We start from the raw sequence: 24,897 nt of genomic DNA, 5'->3' as shown, positions 1-24,897 counted from the left end.
AGCCCTCCAACCCCCCCCCCCCAACACCCACTGTACCCACATGTAGGTGCCCCCCTTCACCCATAAGGGCTATGGTAATGGAGTAGAGGTGTGGGGAGTGGGTTTGGGGGGATTTGGGGGGCTCAGCAACCAAGGTAAGGGAGCTATGCACTGGGGAGCTTTTTTTTGTATTTTTTAAACATTTTTAGAAGTGCCCCCTCTGGTGCCCTGGCATGTGAGGGGGACCAGTGCATTACAAATGCTGGCTCCTCCCACGACCAAATGCCTTGGATTTCACCGGGTTTCAGATGGCCGGCATTTTTTTCCATTATCGCTGAAAAACAAAACCGGCCATCTCAAATCCGACGAACTCTGGCATTTGGCCGGTAAACCATATTATCGAAAAAAAAGATGGCCAGCCATCTTTTTCAAAAATATGGTTCCGGCCAGCTGTTGCGCTGCCGCCAAAATAGATCGCCGGTGATCTATTTCGCCGGCGACGTTCGATTATGCCCCTCCACGTCAACAGTTCAAAAAGGTGCCTTTTTATGTCTATTTTATGAATCTCAAGGAAATGAAAAGTATTAATTATTGCTCACTAGGTCCAGTTCCAATATCCAAACTGCAGGCACACTAATATTCAGTAATAAATCATTATCATGTTCATTTAGGAGAACCTCAGAACAATGAGCTGTTATGCAGTAATTATTTTTACTGCTTCAAATAGCTCCAAGCTATAATCACAGGTCTAATTGTCTCTCTCAATCTCTCAGCGATTAAGACTAATAGTCAATTGTTTTATATCTTTTTGAAATGCTCCTATGAAGAAGATTGATACTTAAGGGTCCTTATACTAAGCTGTGGTTTTTTACTTCAGCCCTAAAATGGGCAATTTTCTATTTTTTTTTTGTATTAATGGCCATGTGCTAATGTTGCCATTGTCATTCAACCATTTTAAAATATTACCGTATCAGCACTTACTACCCCCTGACATGCCCCCTCAAGAAAAAAACTATTTTTTATCCCATAGTTAGCGTGCACATTTGGCAGTTACCACAGGACACCTGAGCACATCTTGCAGTATGCCATTTTAAGCTGCATTAGGGCCCCTTAATGTGCCAAAAGATGTCCAACTGTGAATTCTATCAACTTCTATCTGGCCTCAACCTCGGCTCCCTATATGACTAAGTGGCCCTTTAACTAAGCTGCGTATGGGTCTACGTGTGAGCCGGGTGGTAATTCTGAATTTGACGCATGCTGAATCCCGCGGTAGAAAATTGTTTATTTTCTACCATGGACCGCTTACCTGATGGTATGTAGCAATTGCCATGCACTGCATGTGTACCATGCGGGTAGCGTATAAGACTTTACCGCTAGGTCAACGGGTGGCGGTAAGGTCTCAGGCCAAAAATGGCCACGTGCTGGTTTCAATTTTAGCACACGTCCATTTTCCGGCCCCTTAATAAGAGGTCCTTTTTCCTAGATGCAGTAAAAAATGGCCCAGCGCACGCCCAAAAGATACGCTCACACTACCGCAGGCCACTTTTTTACTGCATCTTATTAAAATAGCCCCTAGGTACTACCGCAGGCCACTTTTTACCGTGGCTTAGTAAAAGGGCCCTTAGGTAACAATAAAGTCTGAACGGCTGAACTGTTCAACCCCTGAACCATTCACCAGCCTCTTCTGATTCACAATCACATCCGTGATACGTTTTCTATGCTTCTATCTTTTTTTCTTCTCATGGCAGAAACACCATCCAGAGTGGGTCCTGGGTTGATCTGGTAAGCCTCCAGGAAAATAAATTAATGATGAATATAAGTGTCACCTTCCTGGGACCAGATAGAAGTCACAGGGATTCAGTTGTGAACATCTTTTGGTGTACTGATAAGTATGTCTTATTTGTAAGTGCATTTCAAAAAATATATAACAATTGGCTATTAAAACTTAATTATTGAGAGAGACAAGTGGACCGGTGATTACATCTTCAAGTTAGTTGAAGTAGTAAAAAAAGTTACTGCATAAGAGCTCATTGTTTTGAGGTCCTCCTAAATGCAGGTGATAATGATTTATCACTAAATTTTATTTTCTTGATATTCAGGGCTTCTGGCCAGTTAGATAGCCAGTTATTTCCTGCTGGATAAGTGTTATCTCCCGCTGAATATTGCTGGTTCAATGCCATTTAACCAGCCAAGAGCCATTCCTCACCGGTTAAATGGTTTTAAATATCAGGGGTGGGTGGGGGGATTGGGCCCAATATTCAAGCACACTTATCCAGAGAGCAGCACCTGCTATCCACATAAGCGTATTTAACCAGGACCATCCAACAGGGGTGAACTGACAGTGATCTGGGCCCCCAGTTACTAAGGATCATGGGCCCCTAACCACCTATCAAAAATGATTAAATAGATGGAAACGAGGATAGAGTGGGCCCCTTACTGTTGTAGGCCCTCGGTCACTGCTCTATTGTCTCAGTGGTCAGTCTGCCCCTGTCATCCATTGATTTTCTGCAACAGTGCTGTTCAGATAGTTCTGGAGCAGTACGGGAGTGGAGGCAAAAGTTGCCTGTGGGCAGCGATATTCAAAAAGCTATCCAGATAAACTAGCTGGATAAAGTTAAGACAGAAAAATTGCTGTCCTAACTTTATCTGCTTATCTTCAAATTCTATAAATAGCTTCCAAAGTTAGGTGTGCGATTGGGCATGCAATTACAGAATAGGTTCAATTACACACTTAAGCTAATTGGGTAATTAGCACTAAATTAGCTTAATTGGTGATAAGTATAAATAATTGGTCTTAAGCACTAATTGTCAATAATTTGTAATTACACACATAACTGACTTACGCCCCTATTCTATAAACTGTGCGTCTAATTTCTATGGTGCCAACCAAAGAGGGCGTGGACCTGGGAGGGGTATGGGTGGGTTAGAAGTGTGCCAAGTAATTAGGGGGTCCTTTTACTAAGCTGCGGTAAAAGGGGGCATGCGCTAGCATCAGTACATATTTTTGATTTTGATTTGATTTTTGATGCGCACTGAGGCCTCCTTTTACTGCTGCGGGTTAAAGGCTGTCTTTTGTGCTGGAAAAGAAATGGCCATGTGGTAAGTGAACCACTTGCCACACAGCCATTTCAGGGGGGAGCTCTTAACACCACCCACTGAGGTAATGGTAAGGGTGTCCGCGCTACCCAGTGGTAACTCAATTACCTCCGGATAAGCACCGGCGCTACAAAAATAGACATGGCATGCGCTGGGGGTGTGATCTAACATTGGGCTCCTGCAGTAGTTCCGGATTGGCGCATGGCAAGCCTGTTGCTGCATGCCAACCCTTTAGTAAAATGGCCCCTAGGTGCAATGTTATAGAATACTGCCATTTATGAGCCTAGCTGTCAGTACTTAAGCATGAAAATGCGGACTTAAGTTAGCATTCAGGTACAGCAGTTCCACTCAGAGCTGCCCTTATAGAATTCATTCTTATTGCATACCACCCCAGCACCTAACTGTAAGCAACCTATAGAAAATTATACTCTTATTGGTTTGAATAGTGCTGTGCATTACCTAGATAGTGGTGTTGAATATCTGGGGGTTAACATTCAGCTGTTATTTCTAAATATTGTGATGGTACCAGTGGCGTAGCCAGACCTGACATTTTGGTTGGGCCCAGAGCTAATATGGGTGGACACTATATATATATATATACAGTGCACTCCATTTAAGTGCACGTCGGATAAGCGCATGCTCTGTTTAACTGCATGCCGTACTTCGGTCCCGTTTTTGGCGCCATCAATTTCTATGGGGACAAAGTTCGGTTTAGCGCACCACTGATAAGTGCAAGATTCGCTTATGTGCATGGCTTAAGACCGCTCCTCTGCAGGAAAGACTCCGCATAAGCGCATGCATGGAATATGGAAGCCGATTAGCGCGTGACAAAGGGGCGGTAAATTTGAAATCTCGTTGGTTAACTGCCACAGGCAGAATAAGCAAAAGAATGTTGTTAAGAGTGTACACTGGAGTCATCGTCATCGCGCAACTGTAAGACTTTAACACTGGCTGAACGAATAGAAGTTCTTAAAAAATTTGAAAACAAACAAAGTCAAGCATCTATTGCTAAAGAATATGGTGTCAATCCCAGTCAAATTTCATGTGTCTTGAAGCAGAAAGACCAGCTTCTGGGCAGGAAAAGCTGAGGATGTAGAAGATGCTATTCTTCAGTGGTTTTCTCAAGTCTGGAGCAGACAGTTTCCTGTCAGTGGTCCACTGCTTATGGAGAAAGTTAATCAGCTAGCTGAAAGTCTTGGACTAACTGAATTCAAAGCCACTGTTGGATGGTTGGAAAGATGGAAGGAGAGGAACAACATAAAATTCAAGAAACAGCACGATGAAAAACAAGACGCTGATGACTTTGGTGCTGAAAATTGGGTTGTTTCAGTTCTTCCTACCATCTTGAAGGAGTTTGCACCTCGTGACATTTTCAAAGCTGACGAAAACGGTCTCTACTGGCGAGCGATTCCTGATGGAATACTTGCATTCAAACAAGCCGAAACTACAGGAAGTAAAACGTTGAAGGACCGACTGACGATCCTCCTTTGCTGCAATATGGATGGGAGTGAAAAGTTGGAACCACTCATCATTGGAAAGAGCAAACAGCCCCATTGCTTCAAGAATGTTAAGTGACTTCCTGTGTCATACGAGGCTAAAGCAAATTCATGGATGACTGGGAAATTTGGAAGCAGTGGCTAAAGAAGTTAGACACTAGAATGCGGGCACAAAAGCGTCAGATTTTGTTGCTTTGTGATAATTGTGCTGCACACAGTGATGATGTCAGGCTGTCTAATGTCAAGGTGGTCTTCCTGCCACCAAACACTACCTCTCTGATCCAACCTATGGATCAGGGCATAATAGCCAATTTCAAACAACATTATCGGGCTTGTGCTACGTCGTCTGATGAGCGTTATGGATGACCAGACTGGCAAGGATAAACGTGCTGTTGAACTGCCTTGTAATGGATCACTGTTGGATTCCCTACATATGCAGAAAGAAGCCTGGAATCATGTTACATAGTCAACCATTGTGAACTGCTACAAGCGGGCAAGCTTTGTTAGGGATGTGGAGAGGATGAAACAGATGCAGCTGTTGCAAACGCGTCAGATGAGCAGGCTATTGACATCCCAGCCGGTGTTACTGAAGAGGAGTTTCATCGCTACGTAGCTGTTGATTACGATCTACAAATAGCTGACAACAGCACTGATGTCCAGATATGCGCCTACACGCAGGCAGCAGCTGATGATGAAACAGACGATGAAATAAGCAGCGAGGCACGTGCTGACGAAATTCAACAACCTGTCACTTTTGCAAGAGTGCTGGAGAGTCTCAACACCATGCGGGCCTATCTCGAGGCCACTGGATGTCAGGGCTATGACAGTTTTTATCGTCTGGCAGACGTAGTCTATGGAACTCACAGACACAAGAGTATACAGAGGACTATGACTGATTATTTCAAGTAAGCCTAATGTCAGTTAACGGAGACTGTATAACGTCAGTTAACGGAAACTGTATACTGTACGTATAATAAACAGTACTGTACATATGTTTATCAGATGTCAAGCTTCTTTGGGTCACAATGGTTAAGTGCACGCTCTGGTTAACTGCATGTATTTCTTTGGAGAGAGAGAGAGAGAGAATCTAAGTATTCTGCCCAACAGCTGCCCTGCACTTACTTAATGTGAAAAAACCCCCCAAATATAGTTACATTATGTCATATCAAACTTGATCACATATGTCTACTATAATGGCAAATATGTCAACACAATTAACAGTATAATTACAGCAATGGCATATACTTTGCTTATAACAAATGTAAATGCCTGATTAAGCAAACAGGAAGAAAACCTTTTAAGTCTTTTTCCCTTCCTTTGGCTCTACTGCTTTCTCTCTATTCTGATGCTGACAAAATAAAATTGCCACAGTTTGGCACATATCCTTCAACTTTGCTTTACAAGAAACGTATATCAAAGGACAGAACGAATCACAGACGAAGAAGAAACCAAAAAACTTTACTGAAAATGATCCAACATGACCATGTTTCACCTGAAGGCTATGTCAGGGACATTTGTAAAAACAAACAGTTAAAAATAAAAACCAAGAACAAAGCCATCTCTTACTTTTCAAATATAGAAAGTACAGGTACGGTTACATGCACTCAAGAAGTGTAACTATTTAAAAAGAACAGTGCAGTGTGCTTTAATACAAAAACAGTAAGTGCATAAATGTGCAAGTCCAAAGCTGTATAATAGTATGTAGCAAATTAAGTCGAGAAACTATGCTCACTAAAGAATGAGGCGCCGTCGTTTGGGTTTGAATATATCAATAATTCTGTCATAGTCCTATGAATCACACAGTTCTCTTTCAAATGATAACAGTGACAGATTATGGAGGCGACTGGTGAGCATTGAGGCTCTTGATGCCGTTTTGATCCTGTTTACAGTTGAAAACAGTCATTCCACAGTGCAAGTTGACATCGGCAGAGTGATAAGTACTCTTAAAAGAGCACTGACATTTAGGAAAATGTCCACATTGCAGTTGTCTAGCACTTCGATTAAAGATGGAAAATTTATACCTTCTGCTACTTTGCATTTTAGATGCTGAACACTGTTTTAATTCTGCTTCCTCTATGGTAAATGCCATATAAAGTGCACGGGGGCAGTGGACTCTCTCTTCGGCCAAAGGCCTCAGATGTTGGCATACAGGCAGCAAAAGCAGTCATCATTCCATCTTGAAAATGATTATTCAGTTCACTTAGCTGGCAGTCAATAATCTCATTCCACAGACGTCTCAAATCTTCATTGCTTTGCACAGAAGATTTACCCAAAGTGGAAAAAACCAATGAATCACCAAACTTTATAGGTAGCTTTGTCTTTCGAGAGGAAGAAACATCCCACTTTTCAATATCATATTTCTCCATGAGATCCTCTGTTAATTTAAGAACTTTAAATCTGTAACAGACAACGTGGCACTCTGTAGCCCTTTTGTGGCAAAATCACTGCTTTCAAATAATTTCCCAAATGTAACTGCCAGAAATAAGAATTTCTTTGTCTCTATCTGATGTAGAAGAGATAGGGAATCTAGTTTTGTCTGTCTAGCACCATTTGAAAATTCAGCAAGTACTTCAAGAATAACATCAAAAAGCATCAATAATTCTTTCACAGTGCCAGATTTTGAGCTCCACCTTGTGTCTGTTGATCGTTCAAGTTCAAGACATTGTCTATCAGGATGCAGTTGTTTCTGTACTTCCAAAAAATGAGCATGCCTATATGTACCTGTCATAAAACTATGCAAGGAGTTCAGAATTTCAAAAAATGTGCTAACAGAGGAACATGCTTTGGTCCTGTCCGTCTGTCCTGATTTAGATTGTAAGCTCTTTTGAGCAGGGACTGTCTTTTATTCATGTTCATTTGTGAAGCGCTGCGTACGACTGGTAGCGCTATAGAAATGATTTATAGTAGTAGTAGAGAATTACAGTGCACATAAACAGCCCGCCGAAACGTGTGTTTCAAAATGACATGAACACCTCCTTTGTTTCCAGACATCACAGATGCTCCATCAAAGCTGAAGCCAACACATAACTCTGAATCTAATCCAAGCACTTCAATCACTTCTATGATTTTATCAGAAATCCCATTTGCTGTCATGTCTGCAGTATCAAACAACTCCAACTGCTCTTTCCTTTATTACCCCTTTGTGTAGGTACCTGACACATACTGCAACAAGCTCATGTTTAGAGAGATCTTTGCATTCATCACCCAGAATTGCATAGTATGTATTATTGGTTTCATGTATTTCGGATTTGATTTTGCATAACAGTAGTAAAGTGGCAGATTCTAACAGTTCATTCTGAATATCTGGGCTCATTAGAGTTGCATGCTTTGGAAGTTTTTCAAGGTGACTTTGGATATTATTGTCATATTTGCTAAGGAGTTTGAACATTTCCAAAAAGTTTCCTTTATTTAAGGCTTCTTCTGTCTCTCTGTGTCCACCTAATGGAATTTCTTGCTTTTTATTTATTTTATTTATTTATTGCATTTGTATCCCACATTATCCCACCTATTTGCAGGCTCAATGTGGCTTACAGAATTTTGTTATGACGTAGTCATTCCAGGATGTCACAATATCAAGTACTACTTAAGTACATAAGTACATAAGCACTGCCACACTGGGAAAAGACCAAAGGTCCATCAAGCCCAGCACTCAGTCTCCGACAGCAGCCAATCCAGGCCCCAAGAACCTGGCAAAAACCCAAAATTTAATAACGATCAATGGACTTTTCCTTCAGGACCCCCTTTAAACTCAGCAAGGCCAGCTGCTGTCACTACCTTCTCCAGCAATGAGTTCCAGAGTCTAACTACACGCTGAGTAAAGAAAAACTTTCTCAGATTTGTTTTAAACCTACCACATTCTAATTTCATCTTGTGTCCCCTGGTTCTATTATTGTTAGAAAGTATAAACAAACGCTTCACATCTGTCCGCTCTATCCCACTCATTATTTTGTAGACCTCTATCATATCACCCCTCAGCCGCCTTTTCTCCAGGCTAAAGAGTCCTAACCTTCTTAACCTCTCCTCATAAGGTAATCGTCCCATCCCTTTTATCATTTTTGTCGCCCTTCTCTGCACCTTCTCCAATTCCTTTATATCTTTTTTGAGATGAGGCGCCCAGAACTGAAAACAGTACTCTAGGTGTGGTCGTACCATGGAGCTATATAACGGCATTATAACAGCCTCATGCTTGTTTTCCATCCCTTTTCTAATAATACTCAACATTCTGTTCACTTTTTTAGCCGCTGCAGCACATTGAGCTGAAGATTTCAACGACCTATCCACAATGACTCCCAGATCCCTTTCTTGGTCCGTAACTCCTAAAGCAGAACCTTGCATGACATAGCCGTAATTTGGGGTTCCTCCTTCCCACATGCATCACTTTGCACTTGTCAACGTTGAACTTCATCTGCCATTTGGACGCCCAATCCCCCAGTCTCGTGAGGTCTTCTTGTAATCTATCACACTCCTCCCGCGACAAGACGACCCTGGATAACTTTGTATCATCTGCAAATGTAATTACCTCACTAGTTACTCCCATCTCAAGGTCATTTATAAATATGTTAAAAAGCAGCGGTCCTAGCACAGACCCCTGAGGGACCCCACTAACTACCCTTCTCCATCGAGAATAATGACCATTCAACCCTACTCTCTGTTTCCTATCTTTTAACCAGCACTTAATCCATAATAATACACTGCCTCTGATCCCATGACTCTCCAGTTTCCTTTGGAGTCTTTCATGAGGCACTTTGTCAAACGCCTTATGAAAATCTAGATATACAATATCCATCGGCTTCCCTTTGTCCACATGTTTGTTCACCCCCTTGAAAAAATGCAGTAGATTTGTGAGGCAAGACTTCCCTTCACTAAATCCGTACTGACTTTGTCTCAGTAGCCCATGCTTTTGTATGAGCTCTGTAATTTTATTCTTAATAATAGCCTCCACCATTTTTCCCGGCACCGACGTCAGACTCGCCGGTCTATATTTTCCCGGATCTCCTCTGGAACCCTTTTTAAAAATTGGCGTTACATTGGCCACCCTCCAATCTTCCGGTACCACACCTGATTTTAGGGATAAATTGCATATTACTAACAGTAGCTCCACAAGTTCATTTTTCAGCTCTATTAATACTCTGGGATGAATACCATCCGGTCCCGGTGATTTTCAGTTTGCAGAACTGCCCCATTACATCCTCCAAGTTTACAGAGAAATCATTTAGTGTTTCTGACTCGTCCATTTCAAATACCTTTTCCGGCACCGGTATCCCTCCCAAATCCTCCTCAGTGAATACCGAACCAAAGAATTCATTTAATTTCTCCGCTACGGCTTTGTCTTCCCTGATCGCCCCTTTAACACCACAGTCGTCCAGCGGCCCTACTGATTCTTTAGCCAGCTTCCTGCTTTTAATATACCTAAAAAAAAATTTTGCTATGTGTTTTCGCTTCAACGCTAACTTTTTTTCAAAGTCCTTCTTAGCCTTCCTTATCTCCTTTTCACATTCAGCTTGACATTCCTTATGTTTTATCTTATTGTCTTCAGTCAGTTCCCTTCTCCATTTTCTGAAGGATTGTTTTTTTGGCTCTAATAGCTTCCTTTACCTTACTGTTTAGCCACATCGGCTGACGTTTGGTCTTTTTTCCTCTTTTTCTAATACGCGGAATATATTTGTCCCGTACTTCTAGGATGGTGTTTTTGAACAGCATCCACGCCTGATTCAAGTTATTTACCCTTTCAGCCGCTCCCTTCAGTCTTTTTTTCACCGTACGTCTCATTTTATTGTAGTCTCCTTTTCTAAAGTTAAATGCTGGTGTATTTGATGTGTTCATGATTCCTTTCAACTACAGAAAAGTTCATGGCATCTTGGTTTAGTTGATTGAAAATATTTCCCCGACCTCCTGGTAAGTGACTTTGTTTGTAGTCTTCAGATTTTCCTAGTGCAAGGGAGTGTGCCTTGCTGGATTTATGTTTTGAGCAGCTCTGATTCATGTGCTTCCAATCTCTAAAGCCAGTTCTTGTGAAAGTTTCTTCAGCCTAGGTATCAGAAAAATGTCTGCACACTTTGCACAACACTGCATCCAGGCTTGCACTGTATTCCAGCCAGCAAAATTTATCATACCAGTGAGATGAAAAACTTCGGGACTTGCCACTAATTGTACAAACTGGGAAAGCCTGTAACTTTAGCTGTTTTGGTGGTTCATCAATGTCGGATAAATCTGAAAGCAATTCCATTGGTTGCACAACAGGTTTACTGATCTGTGAGCATAAAGTAGAACTTGTTGAGGGAACAGCATCCTCGCCATGCTCCTCTAGACGTGGTCTTCAGCTTGGAGAAAAGGCGGCTGATGGGAGATATGATAGAGGTCTATAAAATAATGAGTGGAGTGGAACGGGTAGATGTGAAGCGTCTCTTTACGCTTTCCAAAAATACTAGGACTAGGGGGCATGCGATGAAGCTACAATGTAGTCAAATTAAAACTAATCGGAGAAAATATTTCTTCACTCAGTGTGTAATTAAACTCTGAAATTCGTTGCCAGAGAATGTGGTAAAGGCGGTTAGCTTAGCAGAGTTTAAAAAAGGTTTGGATGGCTTCCTAAAGAAAAAGTCCACTATCTCGAGACTCGAACTCAAAGAACCTTCTAGGCTTGCCTCTCACTCAATGCTCAACCCTGTAAGAGTGCACTGCATGCAGCTATTTTTTAGCCTGATGGTGACAAGCAGACGTAGCGGAGCGAGAATCAGGCTGAGTGCGCCGCCGCATACCGCGTAGGATGGAACATGTCATGAGTCATCAGCAACACGCAGCGGCCTCAGCATGGAAGAGGACGTCATGCATGGGGTCACCACTAGAGATCAAGAGCTGTGACCTGCATTTCAGTGCCTCAAACCTGAAAGGTAGGTGGGCTAGAGATCAGCTGAGCAGGTGCCACAGTATGCTATGCAATGACAATAGAGAAGGTTGTTGCAGTGTGTGTGGGTGCTTTTCAACTGCACTTGGGTGGATGTGGTTGGGTCCCTGAGCAGCTATGCCCTTGGATGGTACCTCTGTGGCCAACAGCTTAAACCACCAGTACTAACTCAAGCTCTGCTTCTAAGAAAGAGCTCAAAGACAGCTCTTAGTTATAGCCTCTAGTATGTTCAGTGTCAAGGTCTATAGACCATTATTAAATGGACTTGGGGAAAATCCACTATTTCTGGGATAAGCAATTATAAAATGTTTTGTACTTTTTTGGGATCTTGCCAGGTATTTGTGACCTGGATTGGCCACTGTTGGAAACAGGATGCTGGGCTTGATGGACCTTTGGTCTTTCCCAGTATGGCAATACTTATGTACTAATGATCAGCCCCTACTGATCCAGTTATTGAAGTCTGACACCATTGACAGTGTCCACATATAGTGTGAGTTGGTATCTCTTGAGCTGCTTTCTGATAATGTTTTTTCCAGGATAGCATCTCCCCTACTTTTGTAACGTGGTAACATAGTAGATGATGGCAGAAAAAGACCTGCATGGTCCATCCAGTCTGCCCAACAAGATAAACTCATGTATGCTACTTTTTGTGTATACCTGACCTTGATTTGTTTCTGCCATTTTCAGGGCACAGACCGTAGAAGTCTGCCCAGCACTAGCCCCGCCTCCCACCACCGGCTCTGCCACCCAATCAAGGCTAAGCTTCTGAGGATCCATTCCTTCCGAACAGGATTCCTTTATGTTTATCCCACGCATTTTTGAATTCCGTTACTGTTTTCATCTCCACCACCTCCCGCAGGAGGGCATTCTAAGTATCCACCACTCTCTCCGTGAAAAAATATTTCCTGACATTTTTCTTGAGTCTGCCCCCCTTCAATCTCATTTCATGTCCTCTAGTTCTACCCGCCTACCCATCTACGGAAAAGATTCGTTTGCGGATTAATACTTTTCAAATATTTGAACGTCTGTATCATATCACCCCTGTTTCTCCTTTCCTCCAGGCAGGGGCGTAGCCAGACAACAAATTTTGGGTGGGCCTAGGCAAGAAGTGGGTGGGCACCAAGTGTTCTCCCCCCTCCCAACCACCACCAAAAAAATATTTCAGCTGGCGAGAAAATGCTTCTTTCCACCTTGGCAGTCTGCAGCAGGCATGTGCTGAAAACTGAGCATGTGCAGGTGCCAGTATCGTGGAGAGTAGCGTTTTTGTTACCACCAGGAGGAAGTCTTCAGCTGGCCGAGCTTGAGATCCCCATCAGCTACTGCTAAATGTGTGCTGCTGTTGGGTGGGCCTGAGCACTGAATGGGTGGGCCCCGGCCCACCCAAGCCCACCTGTGCCTACGCCACTTCCTCCAAGGTATACATGTTCAGGTCAGCAAGTCTCTCCTCATACGTCTTGTAACACAAATCCATTACCATTCTCGTAGCTTTTCTTTGCACCGCTTCAATTCTTTTTACATCCTTAGCAAGATATGACCTCCAAAACTGAACACAATACCCCAGGAGGGGCCTCACCAACGACTTGTGATGGTATAAGTGGAGGCATCTTGATTTAGGCACTAGGGTGTCAACTAAGTGTATTCTATATAGTGGGCCTAAATCTAGGCACTGCTTATAGAATACGCTTAGGCGGAAATGTTTTCTATGCAGATTTTTTAGGCGCCATATATAGAATCTCCCCCCCTTTAAGGGTTGAATATCAGCAGTTAAGTGGCCAAGTGCTGACTCCACTTCCAGAATGTCCCCTCCCCCCAAAAACATAGCTTGCTTTGTGTTCGGCGCTAACTAAAATATTCAACAGCATGTAGCTGGTTAAGTGTCACTGAATATTAGTGACTAGCCCCAACCAAGCAACTTATTTGGTCAGCGGCCGGCTAAATCACTTTGAATATTGAGCCCCTGGATTTTATTTAAGTGACACAGCCAGCATTTAAAAAAATCGCCATTTGTAGACATTAAATATTGACCCAACTAATGCCAACCCATTGCATTAAAAGCTACCAGAAATCCCATGACTCCCCATGTAATTGCCATGGGGATAGCCTAAACTGCTGCCTCAGATGACATCAGTGGGGAAGGGATGGACTAAATCAGCCATACAGGGCAGAGCGGAAAAGCTAAATCCTTATTAACTCTGCCCCTAATATTTCACAAAATTTGAAAATTCAGATGCAAGGTATTTTTCTTGCGGCATATAATGTCATTAATTGTGTCCTGATTTCTAGGTTGTTCACCAAGAAGACTCTGTGTATTCTGATTTCATTGGTCCAGAGAAGCTTCTTATGCTACACTCAGAATCCAATTGGAATAGCTATTGCCTGTCATACCTCCTGACTGACAGAGATTATAGTGGGGATCTTGGTATTGCTTGGAATGGAAAAGTTGGTAAGAACATTCTCAATCTTATTTATTTATTTTTGAACATTAGCATTTTATTGAACACAAACATATCACAGCAACTCATACAATAAGGGATGTGGATTTAACCCGAGCAGATCTGAAAGTATCACAACAGATTCTGGATATATACACATCCCACTCCCTCTTATAAAACATTCTTATCCCCCCCCCCCCCAGCCCTGCTCCTTTCACCACCCCCTTCCCCTGCTTTTAAGCAGTAAACCTGCTGCCCTTTCTCCTCTTCCTCTATCGTCAGAAAGCATGGATTCCCCTCTACCTCCACTTTTCCAACAGATCTGTTGAATGTTTCCATGCTGCCCTTTAGTTAACCCAGTGGTTCCCAAACCTGGTCCTAGAGACACCCCAGCCAGTCAGGTTTTCAGGATACCCGCAATGAATATTCATGAGAGAGATTTGCATGCACTGCCTCCACTATTTTAAAATTGTACAAGTTACTGTTTATACTTAAGTATAAACTGAGAACTTTTTTTCCCAAAAGAATTACCTAAAAAAATTGCATGTATACTTGAACCCCCCCCCCCCCCCCCATGGTATCCAACATTTCTTTCATACACACACACCCCTCCCACAAGGTTTTCCATCCTTACCTACCTCTCTGGTCTAAATTGCATAAGACCAGAACCATCGCAGTTGGTCTACATGGGATCTTGACCATCTGCACATGCTCAAAACCTGCCAGCTCTTGCCTACTAAAACTTCCCGTTTTGAAGGGGGTGCAGTAGCTGGCAGCCTGGAGCATCTGCACATGCTCAAGGTCCCATGCTGGCTGACTGCAATGCTTCTGGTGTTATGCAGCTTACACTGGTACTGACCCAGGAGAGGGAGGTAAGGAAGGAATGCCTCATGGGGAGAGTGAGTCAGGGGGAGAGAAATGGACACCATTGTTTTGACTGTCTTGAGGCCGACTTAATACCGAATTTAAACCAAGGCTAGTTTTCTGTCTTCGGTTTATATTTGAGTTAACCCTTTTCTCTCTTTTTTTAAGTGAAACATAATTTATATTCAAGTATATACAGTAAATTAGCTCTAGAGATTTTGAATAATTTTTTCACCCGTGAGCTCTTCATGCATTTTAATTTAAAGGGGGAATTTCTGCTTTGTGTTTGCAGCAAATATTTTAAAGATATTTAGGCCTCAGACAAAGGAGGTAAAGAGTAAAAATGTCATGGATTTGATAGGACAGTGTTTGTGTGGAGCTTTCCAAACTAAAAGAAGACAGAGCGATGGGGCCTGATGGGATACACCCGAGGGTGCTTAAGGAACTCGGAGAAGTTCTGTCGGCTCCGCTGACGGACCTCTTCAATGCTTTTGTAAACTAAGTGGAGGAATAGCCTAGTGGTTAGTGCAGCAGACTTTGATCCTGGGGAACTGGGTTTAATGCCCACTGCAGGTCCTTGTGACTGTGGGCAAGTCACTTAACCCTCCATTGCTCCAGGTACAAAATAAGTACCTGTATATATGTAAACTGCTTTGAATGTAGTTGCAAAATACCACAGAAAGGCGGTATATCAAGTCCCATTTCCCTTTCCTTAGAAACTGGAGTGGTCCCGGTGGACTGGAGAAGGGCAGATGTGGTTCCTTTGCACATAGGGTTACCATATTTTGTCATCTCAAAAAGAGGACACATGTCCCACCCCTGCCCCTCCCACACCCCGCCCCTTTCACATCCTCACCCCGCCCCCTGTCACATATTCCCTTCTCCTCCCCTGCCCCCCGTCACCTCTCCTCCCCTCCCCTTACTATCTACTGCCCTGGTGGTCTAGTGACCTCTTCGGGGCAGGAAAGAGCCCCCTCTTTCCTGCCCGGAGAGCTGCCCTTGCCCTGTGTCCTGTTGCTGTGATGGTCTCGGGATTCAAAATGGCCACCGAGAGTTGTAGTCTCACGAGGCCGCTTCAACTCTCGGCGGCCATTTTGAATCCCGAGACCGTCACAGCAACAGGATGCAGGGCAAGGGCAGCGCTCCGGGCAGGAAAGAGGGGGCTCTTTCCTGCCCTGAAGAGGTCACTAGACCAAGAGGGCAGTAGATAGTAAGTAAGGGAAAGGGAGGCTAGGATAGGCCCATCGCCCGCCCGTTTGTCCAGAAATCCAGACAAACAGGCAGACTGGCAAAACCCATCCGGACGCCCAAACATGTCCTCAAAAAGAGGACATGCCGGGTAAATCCGGACATATGGTAACCCTATTTGCACAAGAGTGGAAGTAAGAAGAAGGTTGGGAATTACAGACCTGTCAGTCTGACCTTGGTGGTGAGTAAGCTAATGGAAACGCTTCTAAAGAGGAGGATTGTGAGAATTCTTGAACTACATGGAATGCGGGACCCGAGGCAGCATGGCTTCACTAGTGGCAGGTCATGTCAAATGAATCTGACTGTCTTCTTCGACTGGGTGACCAAACAGTTGGATGTGGGAGGGGCGCTTGATGTGGTATACTTGGATTTCAGCAAAGCTTTGACACAGTTCCGCACAGGCAACCGATAAATAAATTGAGTGCCCTCGGTATGGGACCTAGAGTAACTGATTGGGTTAAAAATTGGTTGAATGGTAGGAGACAGAGGGTAGTGGTAAATGGAGCTTGCTCTGAAGAAAAGGATGTTGTCAGTGGAGTACCGCAGGGATTGGTCCTAGGGCTGGCAGTTTTTAACGTCTTCGTGAGCGATATTGTGGAAGGGCTGTCTGGTAAGTTTTGTCTCTTTGCGAATGATACTAAACTCTTCAACAGGGTGGACACCCTGGAAGGTGTGAATGACATGAGGAAGGACTTAGCGAAGCTGGAGGAATGGACCGATATTTGGCAACTGTTTAATCCCAAAAAATGCAGGGTCATGCACTTGGGTCGCAAAAATCCGAGACAATGGTACAGTATAGGAGGTGAAGTGCTTCAGTGTATGAAGGAAGAGCGGGACTTGGGGGTGATTGTGTCTGATGACCTTAAAGCTTCCAAACAGGTAGAAAAAGCGACGGTCAAAGCCAGAAGAATACTTGGGTGCATAGAGAGAGGCATGACTAGCAGGAAAAAGGAGGTGATAGTGCTGTTGTATATGTCTCTAGTGAGGCCCCATTTGGAGTACTGCGTGCAGTTCTGGAGACCGCACCTACGGAAAGATATAAACAGGATGGAGTCGGTCCAGAGAGCGTCTACGAAATTAGCAAGTGGTCTTGAATGCAAAAATTATAGGGACAGGCTTATGAACCTCAACATGTATACGCTGGAAGAGAGGAGGGAGAAGGGAGACATGATAGAAACGTTTAAATATCTGAAGGGCATTTATGTACAGGAAGAGAGCCTTTTTCAAATGAAGGAGAGCTCTGGAATGAGGGGGCATATGACAAAGTTAAGAGGGAATAGGCTTAGGAGTAACCTAAGGAAGTATTATTTCACAGAAAGGGTGGTGGAGGCGTGGAGGTGGTGGAGTCGAGGACTGTTCCAGAATTTAAAAAGGCATGGGATAACCATGTGGGATCGCTTAGGAACAGGAAGAATTAGGGGTTACAGAGGATGGGCAGACTGGATGGGTCATATGGCCTTTATCTGCCGTCATGTTTCTATGTTTTTAAGAAGTCTGTAAGGAGTAACTTGCTTAGTCTAAGTGGGAGATCAGGGGTAACCCAAGGCATGAGGCAGGACTGAGATGCTGCCATCCTCCCTCTCCCCCTGGGCCAAGGTCTGGCATCTTCCCCCTTCCTTCTTTCACCCCCTTCCCCTAGTTTACCTTCTTTCCCCATTTTTCAAAAAGCAGCAGCGGCAGCGGCAATTCCCTTGTGCTGCCCTGCCACAGGCACCGGCCTCTTCTGTACTGTGGCCTGCCTCTGAGGAAACAGGAAGTTACATCAGAGAGGCGGGCCACAGTAAAGAGAAGAGGCCACTGCCAGCGGCATATAGTAATCGCTGTCCTTCCTGTATCCAGTTTTAGAGCTTCACAGTTTATGACTTGACAAGGATATACAGAATAAAATACAGAACTGTAAATAGAAGAGAGCTAGATGTAAGACAAGACTGAATATTGATGGTAGTAGTTTTAAAATATTTACGTTTATGTTTGAGACTTTCTATACTGCCTGGCCTAACTGACAGATCCAAGTGGGGGTTTTTTTTGTTACATTTGTACCCCACGCTTTCCCACTCACGGCAGGCTCAATGCGGCTTACATATTGTATACAGGTACTTATTTGTACCTGGGGCAATGGAGGGTTAAGTGACTTACCCAGAGTCACAAGGAGCTACAATAACACAAAATTTAATAAAAGGAACTACTAATCATGATAGGAAAGCACTGCAAACACACCAAGAGAAGACTACAAAGACAAAACCACGAGGGAAGAAGTGGAGGGGGGAACAGGGAAAGTCTGAGGAAGGGAATATATACTGTGAAACTGATGAGGCTTGTGTGATGATGAAGCTCCCACCTCAGGATCCCAGGTCCCTCTTTCACTCAGGGTGAGCTGGTTCTCAGTATGCAGATTTATGCAAATTAATCTACCACCCTTTTCTGCTCAGGGTGACCTGCTTCTCAAAAAGCAAACACAGTCAGGTTTCACCTCTCAGGCTATTTTCATACACATCTTTATTCCAGCCTCTGGGGCACACTTCTTTTAGCTTAAAACACTTTCACAAGCTTAAACAGTTCTTCCAGCTTAACCATTTCATTTCTTCCTACTCAGTGCAATCTTCCATTTTAAACATTTCTTCTTGCACAGTTCAATGTCCATAGATTTCTTCCCCCTGAGCCCTCTCACACATCCCTTTGGGCTCAGTACTAACTCAGTCCCCGGACACAGAGTCCCCGGACACCACAGTCCCTCTTCACTGTTCTAGACACACAGGCTTTTCCTCTGGGACACACAGTACCTCTTCACTGTTCTAGACACACAGGCTTTTCAGCTGGGACACACAGTACCTCTTCACTGTTCCAGACACAGTCTTTTCACCACCAGGCCATAGGGCTCAGCCAGTACTTCTCATGGGGATCCCTCTGCTTCAGTTACCAGCCCTCTTCCTCAGCTGCCAGCTCTTCTCTCCCTTCACCGCTCAGGAGGAGTATAAGTGGTTAATAGCCAAACAGGACCCAGCCCATAACCTGCTGCACCTGTTTCTATCCCCAGGACTCTCCCCGGTCCTAACGACCTCCGGCTATCCTCCAGGACTCGCCCCGGTCCTAGCGACCTCCAGCTATCCTCCAGGACTCGCCCCGGTCCTAGCGACCTCCAGCTATACCTCCCCATACTGGCTCCCTTCAGCACTCACCCAGCCCTTCTCCCTGGACATTTTAGGGGAACTACGCCCTCTAGGGGCCTAACCAGGGTAGGACAGCCTCTTCCTTCTTACAATACTGACAGGTGAACAGCAATCAGGGCTGCTGCCTTAGGTAATATTGAAGGCTTGTTGAAATAGCCAGGTTTTAAAAAGATGATGATCAGTTCTTCATCGTCACTGTAGATGGAACAAGAAGTCACTGGTTTATATTACAGAAGGAAAGATTTAAGCTACCTAGGAAGAAGGGCTTTCTAACTGTAAGAATAGCCAACTCCCAGAACAAGTTTTCCATGGAGATGATGGAGTCTCTGTTATGGTTTTTAATGTGTCTGAGAGGACTATATCCAGTCTTTCTCCTCATGAGAGAAGTGCCATTCTGAATACCTTTGGATAGAGGTGGATGGGTACTGAGGGACTCTGCTTCACTGTTAAGCTTTTCATTTGATTTGTTGATGCCCAGCACAGGGACTTGGATCAGAATCTGCTTGGGGAGGGAGGAGGAGAGTTAATGATAGGAAATGGCCAAGGATTGTGCATTGTGTGTTGGTATGAGGCAATCAGTCATTGTTGGGGAGGGGGGCATTAGACTGTGTTCCCATGGTGTGAAGGACCTTGTCTGGGCCACAGGGTATAGAAACAACAGGATCAGTATTCAGCAGGACTTATCTAGTAGGGGAATAGCTCCCACCAGGATAAGTCCCACTCACTGGATAATGTTGCTGAAAATCCAGACAGACCATCTCAGCACTATCCGGGTAGTGCCAGGGCAGTCCAGGATGGAGCTAAAGCAGAGCTGAGAGTTACCAGGTTAACGGTGATATTCAGTCCACTAACCAGGTATCTATCTGGATAAAGCAAAAAAGCTGTCCTAACTTTATCTAGGTAGTTTTCCGAGTACTGATCTGAATATCTGGGCATGGCCTGGCACTGAATGTTCAGGTATAAAAAACGCTGACTGCCATGGACTGAGTATTACCCTCAACGTGTCCCAGGGCCTATAGTGTGCTAATGGCACAACGGAGATGGTGGCAGAATAATAAAATGAAAGGACTATTGTACTTCATTGATATACATGATTGTTGTTATTACAGGAGATTGAATGTTGTTGCTTTGTGCAATGTTTGTTCAATAAACAGATTAATACATAAAGAATACATTGTATAAACATATCTGGCATGGCTTACACACAGTGGATCCTTCCTGGAGGCATAGGAGAGTGAACTAGAAAACGTTTTTGAGTTCCTTCCAGCCCTATCTTTCTAAAACTCAGTATTGTTTTCAGCTGTGTAGGAGTTTTCATTTTCATTTTTACAGAATGATTACTTTCTTTTATTTCAGGAAACTCTGGAGGAATTTGCTCTAAGTATGCCAAGTTAAAAGATGGGTCAGAGGCATCTTTGAACACAGGACTGATCACACTGCAGAAATATGGCACTTATTTACCTCCTAGACTTATTCATATTACTTTAGCACATGAACTTGGTCATAGTCCTCGGAGCTCCGGTGAGTACAAGTGACAAATTCACCCCAGCTTAGAGTGTCAATTCTGAATTTGACCTGAAACCATGGTTTACAATAGGTAAAAATGAATTAATTACCTGCTGGGTGGAGCAAGTTATATCAAAGCCTGCTTTGCTTCAGCCAGAAAGAGAGGACCGAGTTCTGAGTAATTACTAAATGTTTTTCATGCTAGATTGGTTTGGGGAATGGAGACAAATTTCTACAGAATTACCACAAGACTGCCATTAGAGATCATGGTAGCCATTTGAAGTGGCTCCCAGTGAGGCCCCCTGGGCCTACCTTGGTTATCTCTGGTGGTCTAGGGATTCTTACAGGAATGAGTGATGCCCACTCACTCCTGTCAGCCACTGCTCTGGTCTTAAGATGACCACCACAGCCTCTAGTGGCAGCCTTGTACTAGCAGGTACTATGAAACTGCCGATAGAGATTGCAGTGGCCATTTAGAGGTTGAAGCCACAACAGGCAGGATCAGGTGGGCATATCCAAGGTAGGCCCTACAGAGGTGGGGCCTCATCAGAGGCTCCCTGTCTTTAGGGGTGGTAGGGAGAGGGGATCCAGATTGGGGGATGAGGGAAGGTACTGGAAACCTCTGATGTCACTACCCAGAAGATAACTGGGTACTTGCCAATATTTAGACAGGTGCCCTGCTAGCCATTTGGAAATTAAGGGAATAAGAAAATTTGAATGGTGAATTAGTGGAGCCCCTGAGGAAGCTTTACCGAAGTGAAATGGTGGCCCCACTGGGCAGAAAAAGATAAGTGCTGGTTTTATGGTGTTGTTAGATCACTACAATAAGTCGACTGTTTAGCATGATTGATTGATTTTAAAATTTATAGGCCACCTAAAACGAGGTGGTTTACAATAAAACATCCATAATCCATTACACATTATAGCACAAAACAATACAGAACAGAACACATTACGACAAAGTCCCCATAATGTCAGAAAAATAGTAAAAGAAAACGCAGCCACAAAAAGCTTAGTCTTCAACAATTTTTTAAACTGCAGAAGACTATCACAAAGGCAAAACTGTACAGGGAGAGCATTCCATAATGAAATTCCCACCAACACAAATGCAGAAGCCCTTGTGTCAACGTAATGTAAACGCACTACCTCATCTGATGACAGTCGTTTGGCAGGCTCTGATCTTAATACCCGTCTTGGCTGGTAGAAGGACAAAGCTCATTCAAATAATATGGTGCAGCAGCATACAACGTTTGGTGTACAATCATCAGTACCTTAAAGTGTATTCTTTGTTGCACTGGTAACCAGTGCAACTGCTTAAGCACTGGAGAAATATGAGAGAACTTTGATAGTCCCACTAAAACTCCAGCAGCCGCATTCTGGATTACTTGTAATGCTCTTATACTTGATGCAGACATGCCAATGTACAATTTAAGTATAAGAGGTAGTGCATGATAATTGATAGCATCTGACTATATAAAAGAGGGAGTTTTTGAGATCGATGAAAGAGAAACATTCCAGTGCAAAAAGCACATAGTAACATATAGTAGATGATGGCAGAAAAAGACCTGCATGGTCCATCCAGTCTGCCCAACAAGATAAACTCATATGACCTTTTTGACAGTTCTCTGAGGTCTTTTTCTCACCCCCCAAAAAAACATTGAGTAGTAACTGTATTTGAGCCTTTACAAGTGGATCAATTGGCTAGCGCTTGTGAAGCTTTGTCACATTTGTACTTGTTACTTCATTCTAAACCATCGTGTAGCTGCATTTTGGACTAGTAAGGTACTGGAACCCCCCCGATGTCATTACCTAGAAAATAGCTGGGCACCCGCCAATATTTAGATGTCCGGCTAGCTCATGGCTAAAGTTAGGATAGTCTTTTTGCTTATTTAACTAGTGTTTTTATCTAACCCTCTCTAGACCCCCGCAGGACCCTTCCCCACGGAGGTGTACAGAGGGTTTGTTCTTCTAAGATCTTGTTAATCACCGCCTCCCTGAATTCCAGTGACACCCCATTCCATGGGTATCGGCGCTGGGGAGGGAACAGAAGGCGCAGTTCAAATCTAATTCCCATGACCACAGCTTTCTGTCTATTTGGATCTAAGTGAATCTTTGGCCATTTATGTTCCCACATGAAATCTATGAAATATATGAAATATATGTGAGTGAGAAATCTTACGTGTGTGTGTTATTCTGTAAAACAGGTGGAAGAGAGAGAATAGATTGAAACAAAGACAGAAACAGTTTAGTTACAGAAATAGTGTATTTATTCTCACCCAAATCAGGACTTCAGTTTGGTACATTCATAGGATAGATTCTGGATTCAACCGGCCAGAGCTTCGCTCCTTCAAGACTCGTTGGGGAAAACGTTCCAACGATAGCTCTGATGCCCACTTCTTATATAGTATTTGGTCCCCATACAAGTCTATGGAGAGGGACTTTTTTTTCTCTAATCTTGCTTCATCTCTGAATCATACTTAACCGCAGGTCAGGTGCCCACCTGCCCCTCCTCTCAAAGATTGCTTCATAGTGCCAATTTCAACACTTTTAAAACCTCTTTCCTAATCCTGAGAGAGAGATCTGTGTCTTTATATCTTGTGATACAGGGAGCCATTTTATAAAGACAATCTCCATTTTAAGAACCAAACTTTTTACCATTTTTGTCATTAATTTCTACATCGTAAGTGTTACACTCAATTTGAAAGTTGTACCAGGTTTCATTAAGACTCACCAAGCAGTCCTGCTCTTGCAGGCTCTCTGCTATAAGGCCATCAGCTGGTTATCAGGCCTAGTTAGTGCTTTTCAGCTGTTTTGAGCTGCGTAGCTTGGCCCACCACCATTCCAGTGGATAGGTCTCAAGCTAGAACACATATTAACACTAGATAGTGGGTGGATATTGGTACCAACGGGTTAACTACTGGCTGCTCTGCCCAGGCACCACCCTTGGACCATCCCAGCACTAACCGGACAGGGCAGGGGCGGTTAGTGCTGATATTCAGCACCACTGTCTGGTTAAGTGCCACTGAATATCAGCAGTTAGGCAGGCACAGGCAATTTAGCTGGACAGGAGGCTCCTGCCTAGTTAAATCACTTTGAATATTGACCAGACTATTTATTAGTGATGAGTTAGAGGAACTGAAACAAATCTCTGTAAACCTGGAAGATGTAGTAGGACAAACTGACAAACTAAAAAGAAACAAATTACCTGGACTGGATGGTATACATCCCAGAATACTGACACAACTAAAAAAATGAAATTGCAGATCTATTATTAGTCATTTGTAACTTATCCTTAAAGTTAAATGTGGTACCTGAAGCTTGGGGGAAGGGGAGCAATATAATCTCAGTTTTTCAAGATGATTCCAGAGGTGATCCAGGAAATTATAGACCAGTCAGCCTGATGATGTCAGGGAAAATGATGGAGACTATTATAAAGAGTAAAGTTACTGAACTTATACATAGGCATGTATTAATGGGACAAAGCCAACATGGATTTAGCCAAGCAAAATCTTGCCTCAGAAATCTACTACATTTTTTTGAAGGGGTGAATCATATTTAACTACCTATATATGGTTGGCATGATGACAAATTGCCAACCAGTGTTTAAACATGAATGATTATAACCTGCACCAAAGTGACAGGTGCTGCTTTGCCTTTTTTTGGGCAGACTGGATGGACCGTATGGTAAAGGGTAGCAGAAACCGAATCAGCACCGACATTGCCACTCAGTTTTGGCTAAAACCAAAACTGGATCCTCCCCTCCCCTACCCCCAGCAGAGAGAGAGGGTCCTCCTGGGTCACCACCCTTGACACCCTGGCAGAGAGAGTGAGTCCTGCCAGGTTGGTCACCCTCTTTACCCTTCCTCTGCCCAAAGGCCCTCCCCAGGCCTAGCTTTAAATGCCCTGGTGGTCTAGTGGCCTCTTCCGGGCAGGAGGATCCTGTGTCAAAATGCAAGACTGCCAAGGGAGGTCCCAGAAGACATTTTGAGATTGAAACCATCATGCTGTGACCTCCCTCAGTCTCATGAAACTGCCTTGGGAAGTCTCGGCAGCCATTTTAGCTAAGAAACCAGCAGGGACAGGAGCGAGTGGGGATCCTCCTGCCCAGAAGAGGCCACTAAACCACAAGGGCATTTAAAGGAAGGTCCAGGGGTGGGCCCTCGGATGGTGGGAGGGTGGAGTTGTTTTGGTTGGGGTAGCTGCTC

At 43.7% G+C, this 24,897-nt stretch overlaps 1 protein-coding gene across 1 annotated transcript in view; it reads left to right on the top strand.

The window, feature by feature from the left end:
• LOC115480953 (disintegrin and metalloproteinase domain-containing protein 10-like) overlaps positions 1 to 24,897 on the top strand; it is a 261,843-nt gene that overhangs the window by 106,081 nt on the left and 130,865 nt on the right. Inside the window, exons 8-9 of the mRNA XM_030219937.1 lie at positions 13,759 to 13,918; positions 20,543 to 20,707. Of these exons, the coding sequence (XP_030075797.1) occupies positions 13,759 to 13,918; positions 20,543 to 20,707 (325 nt within the window). The remainder of the gene's footprint in view (positions 1 to 13,758; positions 13,919 to 20,542; positions 20,708 to 24,897) is intronic.

This window comes from Microcaecilia unicolor, chromosome 11 (genome assembly GCF_901765095.1).
Source record: "Microcaecilia unicolor chromosome 11, aMicUni1.1, whole genome shotgun sequence".
Classification (NCBI taxonomy): domain Eukaryota; kingdom Metazoa; phylum Chordata; class Amphibia; order Gymnophiona; family Siphonopidae; genus Microcaecilia; species Microcaecilia unicolor.
The sequence above is the reverse complement of the archived record's forward strand: the minus strand, read 5'-3'. Positions and strand labels throughout refer to the sequence as shown.